Below are 13,747 nucleotides of genomic sequence, written 5' to 3' on the forward strand. Positions count from 1 at the left end.
GCAGAAAAGAGGAAAGGAAAGGGCAGCCAAGTGTGAAAGAAGACCCTCGCTCAAACCTGCATCTGTCAAGGTCAGATCTGTCCCCCTGTTCCAGGCAGAGGAGGTGGGAGAGGGTACCAGCATGGCTCTCCCCGCCACCCTTCGGAGAGTGCTGGCCACTCCTGGGAGAGAAACGGCGAGGGAACAAAAATATCTCTCCTTCACAGAAAAAGAAATTTCACACACTGCACGCTGCAAGTGCACAAGTTAGAGTGGTTTGGTTCCTCACAGTTGCCTTTGCCTTTACAAATGCGAATTTTTATGCATAGATTCCCTGTAGATCTTTTCTGTCACCATCTACTATGTTACATGGGAAATGCTGTGGAAATGGATGAGACGTTTTATGATTTATTTCATATTCTGAAGCTGAAAGCCCTCAAAACCAAGAGATTCCGCCATGAAGGAAGGGATCTGTTCATTATGCTAGTGACAGCATCCATTGCACTGCACAGAAATTGTGAATGTAATGTTTATCTTGTGCATTAAAAGTGTCTCTGTGTGTGTGTGCACACGCATGTGCACGCTAGTCCAGGAGCTGGTTTTGTCACACCATGCTGAAAAATCTTTCAAAGCAGACAAATAGCAAGGTAATCTATATGCAAATTTGCTGGTTTAGTCAGTCTGATGTGCCTGTGACAAAGAGTGGATTTAATTATAGTTTATTGGTGCTGGTTGTGCTTGAGTAATCTGGAGGTAATGGTGCATAATGCTGAATTAATCTAGGATGAAAAAAATTGGTTTCCTGGGGATAAACTGAGACAAAGGCAAATCATCCTCTATTTCCACAGCTGGGTACATTCTCCTGAGCAGTCTAAACAAGCTAAGTTTTCCTGGTGTCATTTGGAAACTTATGGTTTTTTAATAAAATTTCTAATGATCCAAAGAATATTGGAAGTAAATTTTCAAGAAGAATAGCTTCGGTTTGCAACAGTGGTGTCATTCCAGCAGGTAATTTGGTCTTCAGTTGCTCTGCTCCTGATTCCCTCCTCCCTCACACCCAGTATGCTCTGTCGCAGACTGAGTCATGTACATAATGCATTCAACACAATGACAGTTAAGAAGGTAGAAGGTGAGAATTAGCAGTGTTTGAGATAGAAAATGGTAGGAAAAAGATGTAGAACAAATGGCTAGTGCAGGAAACGAGGATACAAAACAGGACATTTTCTATTTCTTTATGTGATTTGAAATTTTTATATTGGCATGAATGATTCAGATAAATATTTCAGAGTAAAATTCATTGCTAGTTAAACTGAAAAAGCAAAAGCAGAAATACTGTCATTACAGAACACTTTCAGATATGTGGGATTGCAGTCCTAGTACACGCATACAGTTTTGCAAGATTAATGCATAAACAATGGGGAGAGTAAGGACAGAGAATGGACAGAGAAATGGAATATAATAGCTTTGGAAAACATTATTTGCTGCATAAAGCAGTCATCTTTCGTTACAATGGCTATTGCATATATTTTTAATGACCTAAAAATTTTGCCTCCATCATTAGAGAAATGTAGGTCAAAAGAATAATTTCCTTACGATAGGGCAGTTACTAGTTTATCTATACAGTTCACACGTGTCTTCAGAAGATCAGTTAAGCCTGGTCATCTTAATGCAAGCAGTGCATAGCATCAGAGTTTGACCACATTTAATAGTAGACGGCAAATTTGAACCAGTTCAGTGTGATTTTTGAAAGGTGCTGAATATTAATTCTACTTGCAGTTTTGGGAGCCAGAAGAGTCTCAGCTTTTCTGAGAAGCTAGCTCAACATAGCACAAGTTCATCAGTAGAAGATAAGGTATCCAAAAACATTGACCATTTTGTAAAAATTTGGCCTAAAGCCAAAGCTTTTGATCCAAAGTTAGTCACTCTTCATGCTTCTGGCTATTGTTTCTGTCTCAGAGACTGAGCAATGATCCATATATTTTGGGGCGAAGAATCCAATGAGATGCTTGAATAACTTTAGTTTACTTTTTATCTTCAGTGTTGGAAGAAGGCAAAGCAAAAGAACATTTTATTGGGATAATCTCTAATTTCATGCACATGTGGCCTTTAGTAATTTGTTTTGGCACAAGCCATAGAAACCACATCGTTCAGTTCCCATTTCTTCAGGTTTTCAATGTGCTCTATCTTTCTTTCCTTAGGCAAAGAGTTTACTTTATATCTGAAAATGTAATCTGTGCACAAATATTTTTTTAAACCTCTCCAGAAAATAAGCTTTTTATATTCAAGTGCTTCTCCTTTCTTTATCTCTAGACAGTTGGTACTTGTAGAGGAGACAGTGGATCAGAGGAGAACAATAGATTCTGCTCCAAACCTTTTCAGTGCTTTTCCAGGTGGAACATGGCACATCCTTTGCAGCCTGACATTTGAGGTGCTCAGGCCTTAATAAGTCACTGGACAGGTGTCCAACACTTCCAAAAATCAGGCCCAATAATGTCCCTAATTCATCATTATTAAGAGTTTTGACAATAACAGAGAAAAAAGTTCACTGTAGTCAAATTATGTTGCATTTTAATACACTATGTTATTTTGAAGCACTATTCCATTTTTCTTCTGTGAGAAAAATTCTGGGGCCCCTTTCTACTTGAATGTTACCACTTTTCATTCAAACTATGACTTCTGGGGTGGTTGCTTTTTAAACACTTGTCTTTCATAATTCATTTTGGTGCTGCATGTTTCAGATGCAAAGGTGATAAGCCTTTCCAGAGGAGGCATTTTCACGTTGCTGTCAGATGATTTTAATGACCTTTTCAGGACACAGTATGCACCACATCACAAAATAATTTATCTGTCTCTATGCGTGAGACATGTAAACCGTGGCATACTGAGGTTAGTGTTACTTTGCCTAAAAATACGGTATTTCTAACATAACTGTCACGATTGATTTTATTATGACCTCTGTTAGTCTCACAGAGATTATGAGGGATTACAGGGATTATGAATCTAGTTTAGCAAAACCACATTTGCGTAGTGAGTGACTACAGCTCCTTATGTCGGCGTGCTGTACTAAACAACTATCCTGAGATGCAGGAGCTGTGAAAGGAGGAAATTGGTTCACATGGATCTTCACACCAAGTCATCATTTCCAGGGACTTTCAGCTCTCCAGATTCTTCTCTGAATTATCCTGAGTCAGCATTTTTATGTACTAGCTAATAGATTTTGCATGTGACCTGAAGTTTTTAGTGGAGAGCCGAGTTTGTAAAGGTCAGTGTCGAGAGCAGATACTTCTGCCATTTGTACTGTCAAAGTAATTTCATTATGGTACAGTTCTTCCCAAGTGAGCAAGCTGCTGGGGTGGGGTGTGACAGTTCTTGGCTGAACCATTATACCTTCCTCTCCAAAGTAGCATGCTTCATGCATCTGAAAACCACAGGAAGCCAAATGCCTCCATCTGAGCCACTTTCTGATAATCTTTTACAGGTATAAACCTTCAGTATTAAGCTTGGTGCTGCTGGTGTTCGGTCCCGTGGTCTGGGCTTGCACACAGCTGCAGTAGGCAGCCTCTGCACTGGCAGCATGGAACAGTCCTCCTTAGCCCTGACCCAAAGCCCAGGAAAGGTAATGGGAATAATTCCAGTCAACCTCAGTGGGCTATGGATCTAGTACAAAGTTATGTTTTATGTGTCATTGGTAAAGTTACACATAAAAAAAGAGCCAGTGCTGCTGCTGCTTCTTGGAAAGTGAGAGTCAAGACAGTTCTTGGCCGTTAACGAAGCAAAGATATAGACTGCCTGCATGGCTTTGAGGTGTTTAACCTTCCTTATGAGAGCTGGGTGTTCAGCAGTTTGCCAGTTTCATCCCTAATTGACAGAATATACTTGTGACTCTGCATTTAATCATGGTTGCTGATTGGAGTAAGTTAATCAAGGAACTGATTGGGGTAATTTGGAATAGGCCCCACTGGTGAGTGTCAGTAGTTAAGATGGATTGCACAATGGAGACAATAGCTGGTAAAAGGTAGGGTGGAGGGTAGGCAGTAAATAATTCCCAAGTTGTCCGGCAGGGGACACTGTAGCCTTGTTCAATGAGAGTTCCCTCTCAACTGCTCAGGGTGGTGAGAAGCCCACAGTCTCAAAATATTCATAGACAGGGTAAGTGGTGAGGCGAGGAAGCTTGCTGATGACGCTACATTATTCAGATCGAGGAAAAGGCAGACTGAAGAATTCTGGAAGGCCATTGTGAGGCTGAGGTTCTCGGCAATAAAATGTTAAATAACACACAATCTAGGTATACACACAGCAATGTGCATAGGGACAAAAGCAATCAGAACTTCACCTGTGAAATTACTAACTTTGAGTTGACCTGTACTATTCAGGAACAAGATGCTGATATGGTATATAACTTGATGAAAGCTTTGTTTCAGTGCTCAGTGGTGGTCAGATATGTAAATCAAGCGTTAGGAATGATTAGGAAAGGCACAGTTGATAAAACAGCAAATGCTGCCATACCATGGCACAAGTCCATGGTTTTTCTTCACCTGTGCACCTGTTCTGGTCCTCATATCTCAAAGAGGATATAATAAACTTGGAAAAGGATCAAGGAGGAGCAACAAGGATAAGCAAAAGTAAGGAATGACTTTGACTTGAAGAATGACTTCAGAGGCTAGAAGCCTGTAGGCTGGAAAAGAACCAGCTTGCTAGGAATATGATGCAGATCTCTAGGCTCAGGAGTGGCATGGAGAGGTGTGGATAGGGGTCAGCCATTCGGTGTCTTCCAAAACAAGAATGTTACACAAAGCTAGTAGCAGTCAGGTTCAGAGCAAAAGGAGGTGGTTCTTCATAGAGTGTGTAGCAGACCTGGCAAAATTGTTGCTGAAAGATATGGATGCCAAAACTCTCTCTGGGCTCAATAAAAAGCTGAAGAAGTACCTGGAGGAGAAATCCATTGAAGAACCTAAATATGGCAAAACCCTATCTGGCTCAGAAAATCCCCTGACCTGAAAATAGTTGCAGATAGGGAGAGTACAGAGAAGGAAGTATCATATGTGCTTGTCTTGTTCTTTCTCTTCCCTCAGTATCCATTTGTGGCCACTGTCAAGGTCCAGATACAGGGTTCAGGGACCTTTGATCTGACACAGTACGGGTGTTCTTGTGACACTGGTATTTCTGTAAGGTGCCCCAGAGGAGAGGTCTGCAGCAGCCCCTCTGAGCTCCCCAGCAGCAGATCTCCATGGCAGGGCTGTGTCTATGTGCAGCACCATTACCTAGCTTGCTCTATGCTATGCCCTCCTCTGCCTTGTTTATGCAGTGTGCACTTTCTTTCACATGTTTGCATGAATTATGTGTTAAATTATAGAATTCTTTTTTTCTTTTTGTAATAAAAAACTGTTGGTAGGTGTGGTGTTTGAAGATGAGGGGAGATATGTAGACTCACTGGACTTCGTTGTCATGAAAGGGGGGGGGGGGGAAGCCTTGCTTTTTTCATTTTGAAAGCTTTGGGTGCCATCTGCTGGGTTCAGTAGGACCTTACACACTGGAGCAAAATTGCGAGTTGCTGGTTGAAAAGTGCTTGAAGAATTGAATTTACCCAGGGTTGCAGTGTCTTTCTTTGCACCTCCTGGTTCTTTTGGCTCTGCTGGTGATAACATAACCCAGGTCTATGGGATGTACTCTGCCACACAGAGAAGTGCCTGCTTACAGTTCCCTTTTAAAGATACCATTCAGACTGAATTCTCTAACTGTTTTCACTGTGTTTGGTCACATAACGGAGAAGTGGTGGAAGGAAATAAGGATTGCCAGGCATTGTGTCCTGGCCACATATTGCAGTAGCAGAGCCCACTCTGAGCGGTGTTTAGGCTGTCTGAGGCTGCTGGAGACGGGGACAGGCAGACGCTGGGGAGCTGGAGAAGGCTGTTTGTTTAGGGGCCCTGGTTACTGCCTTAGTTTGATATGTGGCATAGGTGTATAGCAGCAAGATACAGGCCTGTACATTGACACAAGGTATTAGAATAAGGTAGCTGTGAGCCCTTCCAGAGGACTGAAGTGGACTTTGCATATTCATCGTCCAGGGGAGATGGCCAGCTATGTGTTTGCAGAAAAATGGCGAAAAACGTGGCCTGTGTGAGTAGCTGAGTTCAAACACTCAGGGACCTGTAATGCAGTTCCCACAGCACTGCCTTGGGACACATCTGTCACTGTTGGACCCCTCAAGAGTAATACCCTTTTGTTTTTTTCTTCCTCACAGTTATCTCCCTGATGTGTTCATTCTTGCTTGGTAATTTGATGATACAGGGCTTTGGCAGCAATACTGGCTTGGATGGTCCCATCCTCTCATCCATCCCTTGCTACCTGTTCTCTCCCCACGCCGCAGTGCCCCTTATCCCCATGCTGTATGTGAGGCCATGCTGTGTACTGCTGGGTGTTAAAAAAATATAAACCAAAACTACAGCATGATGAAATGGGTTGTATTTAACCCAGACCAGTTCCTTTTTTTTTCGAATCACAATGTGGCCTCATGAACAGTTGGGTCAGCACAAGCAAGGAAAGCCTGGTGTCTGCAGCACTGAGAGGGGAGCAGGGGCACATGGCTGAGGAGCAAGACCTCTGTATTCAGCTCTGCTTTTGAACCCCTAGATCACCCAGCTGTGGACAGGGTTTGACCTCCACGCCAGGGGTGCCCCATTCACCAGCAGGTGTCTGTGGGGAGACATCTGACACCTACGTCAGCCCCGGGGGTGGTGGGCTGCTGACAGCGCTCTGCACTGCGAGGGATCCTGCTGAGTTCCCCGTGTCCAGCACTGCTCTGCTTTGGGGGATTAACATGTATAAAACAAGGGTCCTTGCTGCTAGGTGGAGGTATGTTTTGAATTTTCAACTGTCCAGCTGAAAAGAGTGGTTTGACAATAGTGGATCCTTGGACCATATTTGGCTGCTCTTTTGTGCGTTCGCAAGATTTCGCTAACTGTGCACGTATAATTTGTAAGAATGTAAACAGAAATGAACGCATAAATGAGGGATAACGAAGCCTTTTCCTTTAGTTTCATTCTTTTCCTTGCATATCAAGAGATGGCAGTATATTATTCCATCCAAGCTACTAAAGACTTACAGCCTTCTCTGCTGTAGCAGGGGAACCCAATTCCTGGGGAGTCTTGGGAGAGGATGTTCAGTGTCAGGCAAGTAGGCAGCCTGGCATTTTGATGATCTTTGAGTTGCAATGGTACGTCACCACACAGCACTACTACATTGATCAGTAGGGGGAAGAGATCCTAAATTGTGTCCAAAAGAAAAAAAGGTTTAAAAATTGTAAAGGTTTCTAGTACAAACAGATGAAATAGATTACTTCTGATGGCGTTGTGTTTTGAATGATCCTCTGTCTAGAACATATGGCAGTATTACAAAACTGTTGGCAAACAACAGCAAGAGTAAAGCAGAATAAAAATATATAGGAAGAAAGCTAGAACTAGGCCCAAAGAAAGGCAGTCATTTAGAAGGAAAAATCTGTTTCAGCTGAGAGTTTATGCTTAAACAAATTTAACATACTCTTTGAAAACTAATTATGTTCAGCATTCAGTCTGGATGCCTTACAGATGACAAACCACAATGAGAAACAGACTTCCTTCCAGTGTTTATACATTGAGTATTAGGCCTTGAACCATGGCATTTGTAGACTTCATTGAACTTTAGATCACTATTAGATTTCTTGAATTCATATTACAATGCATTAAAATTATTTCAAGCAAATGCTGCCAGTGGCAACTCATGTATAGTTCATAATCACCATCTTTTTTATATTTTCTTATACTCTGTTTTTGCTGCTTGTTTTTTTTCCCACATCATCATCAAATTAACGTGATGCCTATAGGTAGCGTTCTCACCGAGGTCAAGGGCAGTGCCTTCATACTTTTGTGTAGTGACTTGATTTCTGTGTTTGTCTTACTTTATGAATCAATATCTTCCAGCACCCCCAGATTCAAAAAGAGTCGCAATACATCAAGTACTTATGCTGCGATGATCAAGCAACCCTGCATCAGTGGGTAACAGGAATAAGAATTGCCAAGGTAAGATTAAAAGTAAATTTCGTTAAATATGTTTTCTGTAAAGTCCTGTCTTCCTCAGGTTACTGGCTGTCATCACATCAACTGGAAATATGGTGACAAGAATGGACATTCATGATAATTTTACCATAGAAAGAAAGAGCAGAAGGGCATGACCAGGATGGATTTGCTGAATGTTCCTGCACCCTATTTATCAGTGTGTTTTTCTCATTAACATGAGGGTGAATTCTGTAGCTATAAAACTCATGTACTCTTAAAACTCACTCCACAGTTACCTGGCACAATAATAGTATGCTGTGGTTAAAGATGTGCAAGCTCTAATCAGTCCAGCTGTGACATTTTTCAAACAGTTCTGCCCAAATTACCTCATTTTCTTCAAAAAGATCTGAATTCACAGACCATTTTGTTTTGCAGAAAATAGTAAGGGAGAAGGTTTTATACATAGCCCAGTATACTGGCTGTAACTGGCGATATAGACCTGCTCCTGTTAGTTATATATTCTTTTCTGCCAGTTCTGCTGTAGGATGACATCCAACAAAGGTGTGGGGTGAACGTCAAATTATTTTGTATCTTACACTGACAGAGCTGTTGCTCTAGAGCCCAGGATTCAGTGTCCAAAGTCTCCAGTCTGAAAATGTAATACCTGGAACCTATTTGAAAAAAGATAATTATTGCGAACAGTTGGTTTTAAAGCCAAGTTTCAAGATGCTTACAGATACTGAAATTATCATAAAATGTGAGAATACTATCAGTAGGACTGTGTTTGGTCACAGGGATTCATGTTTTATTGTGCTGTTGCAGAGATGCTTTCCACCTGGCCCTATACAGAAATAGGCACAGCACTTGTAGAAAGGTACTTTTTAACAAAACTGGGTAGGAAGGAATGGGGTAGAAAAGTTGAGAGCAAAACGAATGCTTGGCCTATTTCAAGCTTAACACCATACTTATTGTATTATTTTGATTATTTTGCAGTATGGCAAGACACTATATGATAATTACAAATGTGCAGTGAAGAAAGCTGGCTTGTCCTTGCGGTGGACAAATCAAGGGATGGTGGAACCAGCTGCCCCTGCAGGATCCTTTGCAGCAGGTATTGATGCTGTCACAGCAGTTGAAATCACATTTATTGCCCTCTTCTGTCATCATCAGTGTTGCACATAGTCTTTATTCAGGAAGCTATCCCATGGATTCAGCAAGATGATATCTTCTTTCAGACAGCCCAGTGTAGCTCTGATCTATAGCTAAGCTAGCAGTAGAGCTCTCACTTTAAAGTTAGAACTTGAAGAATATAAAGACAGCCCACCAAAGGTCAATTTAAATCTGCATAATTTAATAAGGTATTTTTCTGTTGGCATCTGAATACAAATCCTTTATCCTCCCTCTACATTTTACAGACTGATGGTCCATGTCTTGAAGTTTGCTGTTTGCCCATCTGTACGCTGGCTTTTCTTCCAATGAGTAAAAGGGATGAGTGTGATATTCTGAGAATAATCATTTCAGAAAGAGATACTTACAGAGTGAGCCACTTTCTTCCCTAGCCTTTTACTGATTTGAGTGATAACAATGTGGGTGTTAGGAGAAGGATGCAGGGGAAGAAAGGATTGGATTATTCTCTAACTTTACTCTTCCAGTAGCTTCATCATACTGCTGTTACCTATTTTATCATTGTACAGATACAATGCTGCATGATACTAGCTGTAACTTGCATGAATGTTTTTAGTTTACATGCTTAAGATACGCTTTATTTATTAGGAAGGACATGCTGGCCAGGTACTTACTGTCATAAGACAGGCAAAGTCAAAATCAGTGTTGGCAGTTAATATTGTGACTTCTCATATAGACAATTCAAAATCCTTCAAACACCTTTCCAAGGCTTTAGTTTACCTTTTCTCAGTACATGTGAGAAGGGGAAGGTCTTTTTACTATTCCTTGGAGTCAAATCATGGTAATAAATGCACATTTGGGGTAGGGAGACCCAAAACAGACTGTTTTGAGATCGGGGAATTTTTCTGATGATTGTGCGTGGGGGTACTTTAGCAAGGGTGGATGGGACAGTTGTAGAGCATTTTGTGTTCTGGTATTGATGGCAGTAGAGAGGTGGCTGGTCAGTGGGGCTCCACACTGGTGCTGCAGTCTGTACTGGATATGGGCAGGATCAAGGCCTTATAAAGTGTGTTATACATCTGTATAACTTCAGCTCCTGACTAGAATCCGGGAACACTGCATGTGATCATAAAATACACTGTTAATCTTAACTAATGGATCCCATTAAATGTTTAAGTAGCCTGGAAAGATTTCAGTCATGTATGTTGTCTCTATGGAAATATCTCTCAAGGATCATTAGCATTCTAATTGAGGCAAGTCACTGTGATTCTTGCTGTCTTACAGTTATCATTACTGCCCTATATAAAACATGGGGCCCAACTATAATACTATAACCTGAACTGCCTGACTATGAGCAGCTGTTGGCTCATGTTTTGGAAATGGAACAAAGCATGTTTTCTTCTGTTCTGTTTTCAAAAGGCTGTATAGCCATTTATATGGTCTGATTTTAGTATAGGCTAAAATCTGCTATAGAAAACTACAGTCCTGTGTGAGCTTAGCAGGGAACTGTACTCTGTTAACTTCAGTGGCAGCCAAAAGCCATGCTCAGGAAGGCAGGTGGAACTTCTGTTCTTGCCATCTCATGTAGCCTGTATTCGCTGGTCACACTGCTGTAGCCAGCATTCATGTGTTCGCTTACACCCCAAACTGCATAGTCCGTGGTTCTGAAGTGTCCCAAGTGCCAGGCGCATCTCAGGCAAAATATTTTGTTTGCCTCTCTGCCTCACTATGTGTGTCTTTGGACACTAAAAAAACAGTGTATGTTGTGCACCAGCACAATATCATTATGTTTGAAAGATGAAGGATATTGCTTTATTCAGATGTTCCGTATGATTACGAGGCTCAATATTTTGCATTACATATTTTGTGTATCTATAATTTTGCATTATATTTGGATGACCTTTTTTTGCTTAAAACAAATATGAATTCAACATAAAATTTTAGAGAAATTGACTTGCAAAGAATACTATAACATTTAAAATAAAAATAAATCTTGATAATAGAATGCATGAACTGACATATTGGATTGACTGGGGTTCCTTTAGCTGACTGACTTTGTGTATAGCATATATGAAGGTATCTGGCAGGAGTTGATATATCCATTGCTGCTTTCAAGTCTTGCATAGTTTATGAAATCCATTAACAGAAGAAGAAACAGATTACCATTTAGGCATGTCCCAGCTTTCTGGTATATCATATGTGCCAAGTAGAACACTATACCTTGCATTATATAGAGTGGATCTCTCTGCTCTCTTCCATTTAGTTAAATCTCAGCATGACTGAGGGCAGCAATGTCTTTGAGCAGTGGGAAGCCCAACTCCTGCTCTGCTATGACCAGTAGACAACTTGCTCCACTTGTGGGCGTGGCCACAGAACCCAGGGATTTACATCTCTCTCCACTAAGCACTTCGAGCCACAAGATTGGTTTTATCTCTTTATTGACTTCCATGTTGGTCCTTCAGCAGAGACTGCAGTTTGAATGATCAAAATGTTACTTTTGATTAAATATGCTGAACAACATGCAGGCACAGGCATAAAACACAAGGACTTAAGACCATCTTCTGTCATCCCTTGGAGCCTAAATAGCCCTAGTAAATTCAGTACACTGCAGAGTTTGTCTTCTCTGTCAATCGTGTGATTCGTAGGCATGGCAATAAAAATAATTTATTCTATTTTTTATCCTATTCATGGAACCTCTTTGCTAATCAGAAAAGTACATGTTAAGATTAAAATCATTGTTGTGCTTAAACTTACATGTAGACAGCTAAGGGTTCACTAGCATCCAAGAAGTACATGAGTTGAACTTCACTGGATCTCAGAACTGTAAATTATAGTAGAGCTAAGGCAGTCATTAACGTTTACAAATGTATGTATCTAGGCACCAAACACTATCTACTACTTTGACGTGTACAACTTCCAAAATCCTAGACTAAACTGGAGAGTTTATTTAATCCTTATCAGACTACACAGGGGCTGGGGATTTTTTCATAATTAAATGCACAAATTTGTCCTTTGGTCTCACATTCACTTATTCCATTTGACAGTACTAGGTTATTTATGCATATCCCTTACAAACACAGCAATGGTGGGCAGACGTTTTGCAGAGCTTTAACTTAGCCAGCTAGCAGATCTTCACTAATCTGAGAACACAGTGAAGTTCACAAATCTTCTGTGATTCCAGATGGGGAGAAGTTTAAGAGCTGTTAGCTCATTTACTAAAGAAAATGGATCAGCCCCTCTGTAGGAGTTCAAACCTTCACCTCTCATGACTCTTACTGATATGAAACTATGGTGCTTTTAATCTTTAGCTTAAAGTAAAGGAAGAAAAACATGCAATACAAACAACAGCACACTACAAACTTCAAAATGCTGTTATGAAAGACAGGTATTTAAACAATGGAAGGCCAGAGGGTGGGCCAGTTTGATTTCTGCTTAGCTTCCCTTCCAAAGCTAGCTCCCCTTCTCTATTCCTGTGTCAGCCTTAATGGTCCCCTTCTGTAATCACCATTTACAATAGTCACAAGAAAAAGCTCTTCACTTGTCAACACCTCTACACACTCTGATAATTTCTGTCATATGTCTTCATAATTCTGCCACTTGCACTTCTGTAGGATTGTCAGCTACAACCATGGAGGCATGTGGACAGATACTAGTTTTAATATAAGGTATCTTATTGATTTTCCTTAGGTAATGAACTGAATATGAAAAGTCACAAAATAAGCCTGAAGTAGAAAACAGACATTCTCATGGATTTTACTGAATTATGTATAAAAAACAAGCGGTTACTTGGTGGAAGTTGTAAAGATGTTTTTATAGCCCTTTCTTAGCTTGCTATTCCCTGATCTGGTTAATATCACAAAAATGTAACACACTCTTCCCTCTGTCTCCTCTCCTTGTCACAGGTGCTGTTCAGTCAAATGGACAGATTCCCCAAATAGTTCGTCGTTCCAGTGCAGAATTTCCAGAGACTCAGAAGAAAGTGGACATGTTGGAGGTACAGGTCAGCAGTTAACTAGTTAAATGTCACCTGTGAAACAGTTCTTCAAGTTTGTTTTTCTTCACCCACTGTCTTCCTCCCTCAAAGTGCCAGTGTACTGTTGTGTCAAGGATTTGGCTCCTGTGCAAAGTGTCTGGTTCCTTGCTGCCCCTCCTCATGCTTTACACACTGCAAACAGTGTGCCTGTTGCACAGAAGGAAGGAGCCACTGATGGGAGGTGAAGGCACAGCCATCCACCACTTCCATTCTTCAGAACAAATAGCTGTGAGTTCACATAGCAGGAACAGGAATGTGCCTACTGGGACAGTCTCAAAGACTCCATGCTGCCAGAACCTTGGTGCTGTTTTCTGTCTCTGCCAGAAAACAGGTCTTGCCTTAGGAACACAAAGGATACAGTAGTGTTTTCAACAGGGAACACTGTGCACAGCTGAAGATAAGCATGTAAGAAAGGATTAAGTGTGAAGATGTAAGGGAAAACATTACATGTTTTCACTAGGCTCTAAATGCATTCCTTGGTTAAGGTTCAAATTTTGTCTACTTGCACCATCTCTGGCTGTAAAAGTATCAGTAGGCTACAGTATGAGGACTTCAAAAACATCCCACAGAAAAAAAACCC

The 13,747-nt window shown here is 41.0% G+C and overlaps 1 protein-coding gene across 1 annotated transcript in view; it reads left to right on the top strand.

Annotated features, from left to right (window-relative positions):
• APBB1IP (amyloid beta (A4) precursor protein-binding, family B, member 1 interacting protein) overlaps nucleotides 1-13,747 on the top strand; it is a 68,816-nt gene that overhangs the window by 52,569 nt on the left and 2,500 nt on the right. Inside the window, exons 11-13 of the mRNA XM_010582334.1 lie at nucleotides 7,935-8,033; nucleotides 9,003-9,120; nucleotides 13,037-13,134. Coding sequence (XP_010580636.1) covers nucleotides 7,935-8,033; nucleotides 9,003-9,120; nucleotides 13,037-13,134 — 315 coding nt within the window. The remainder of the gene's footprint in view (nucleotides 1-7,934; nucleotides 8,034-9,002; nucleotides 9,121-13,036; nucleotides 13,135-13,747) is intronic.

This window comes from Haliaeetus leucocephalus, unplaced genomic scaffold (assembly GCF_000737465.1).
Source record: "Haliaeetus leucocephalus isolate CR32 unplaced genomic scaffold, Haliaeetus_leucocephalus-4.0 Scaffold0, whole genome shotgun sequence".
In the NCBI taxonomy this organism is placed as follows: domain Eukaryota; kingdom Metazoa; phylum Chordata; class Aves; order Accipitriformes; family Accipitridae; genus Haliaeetus; species Haliaeetus leucocephalus.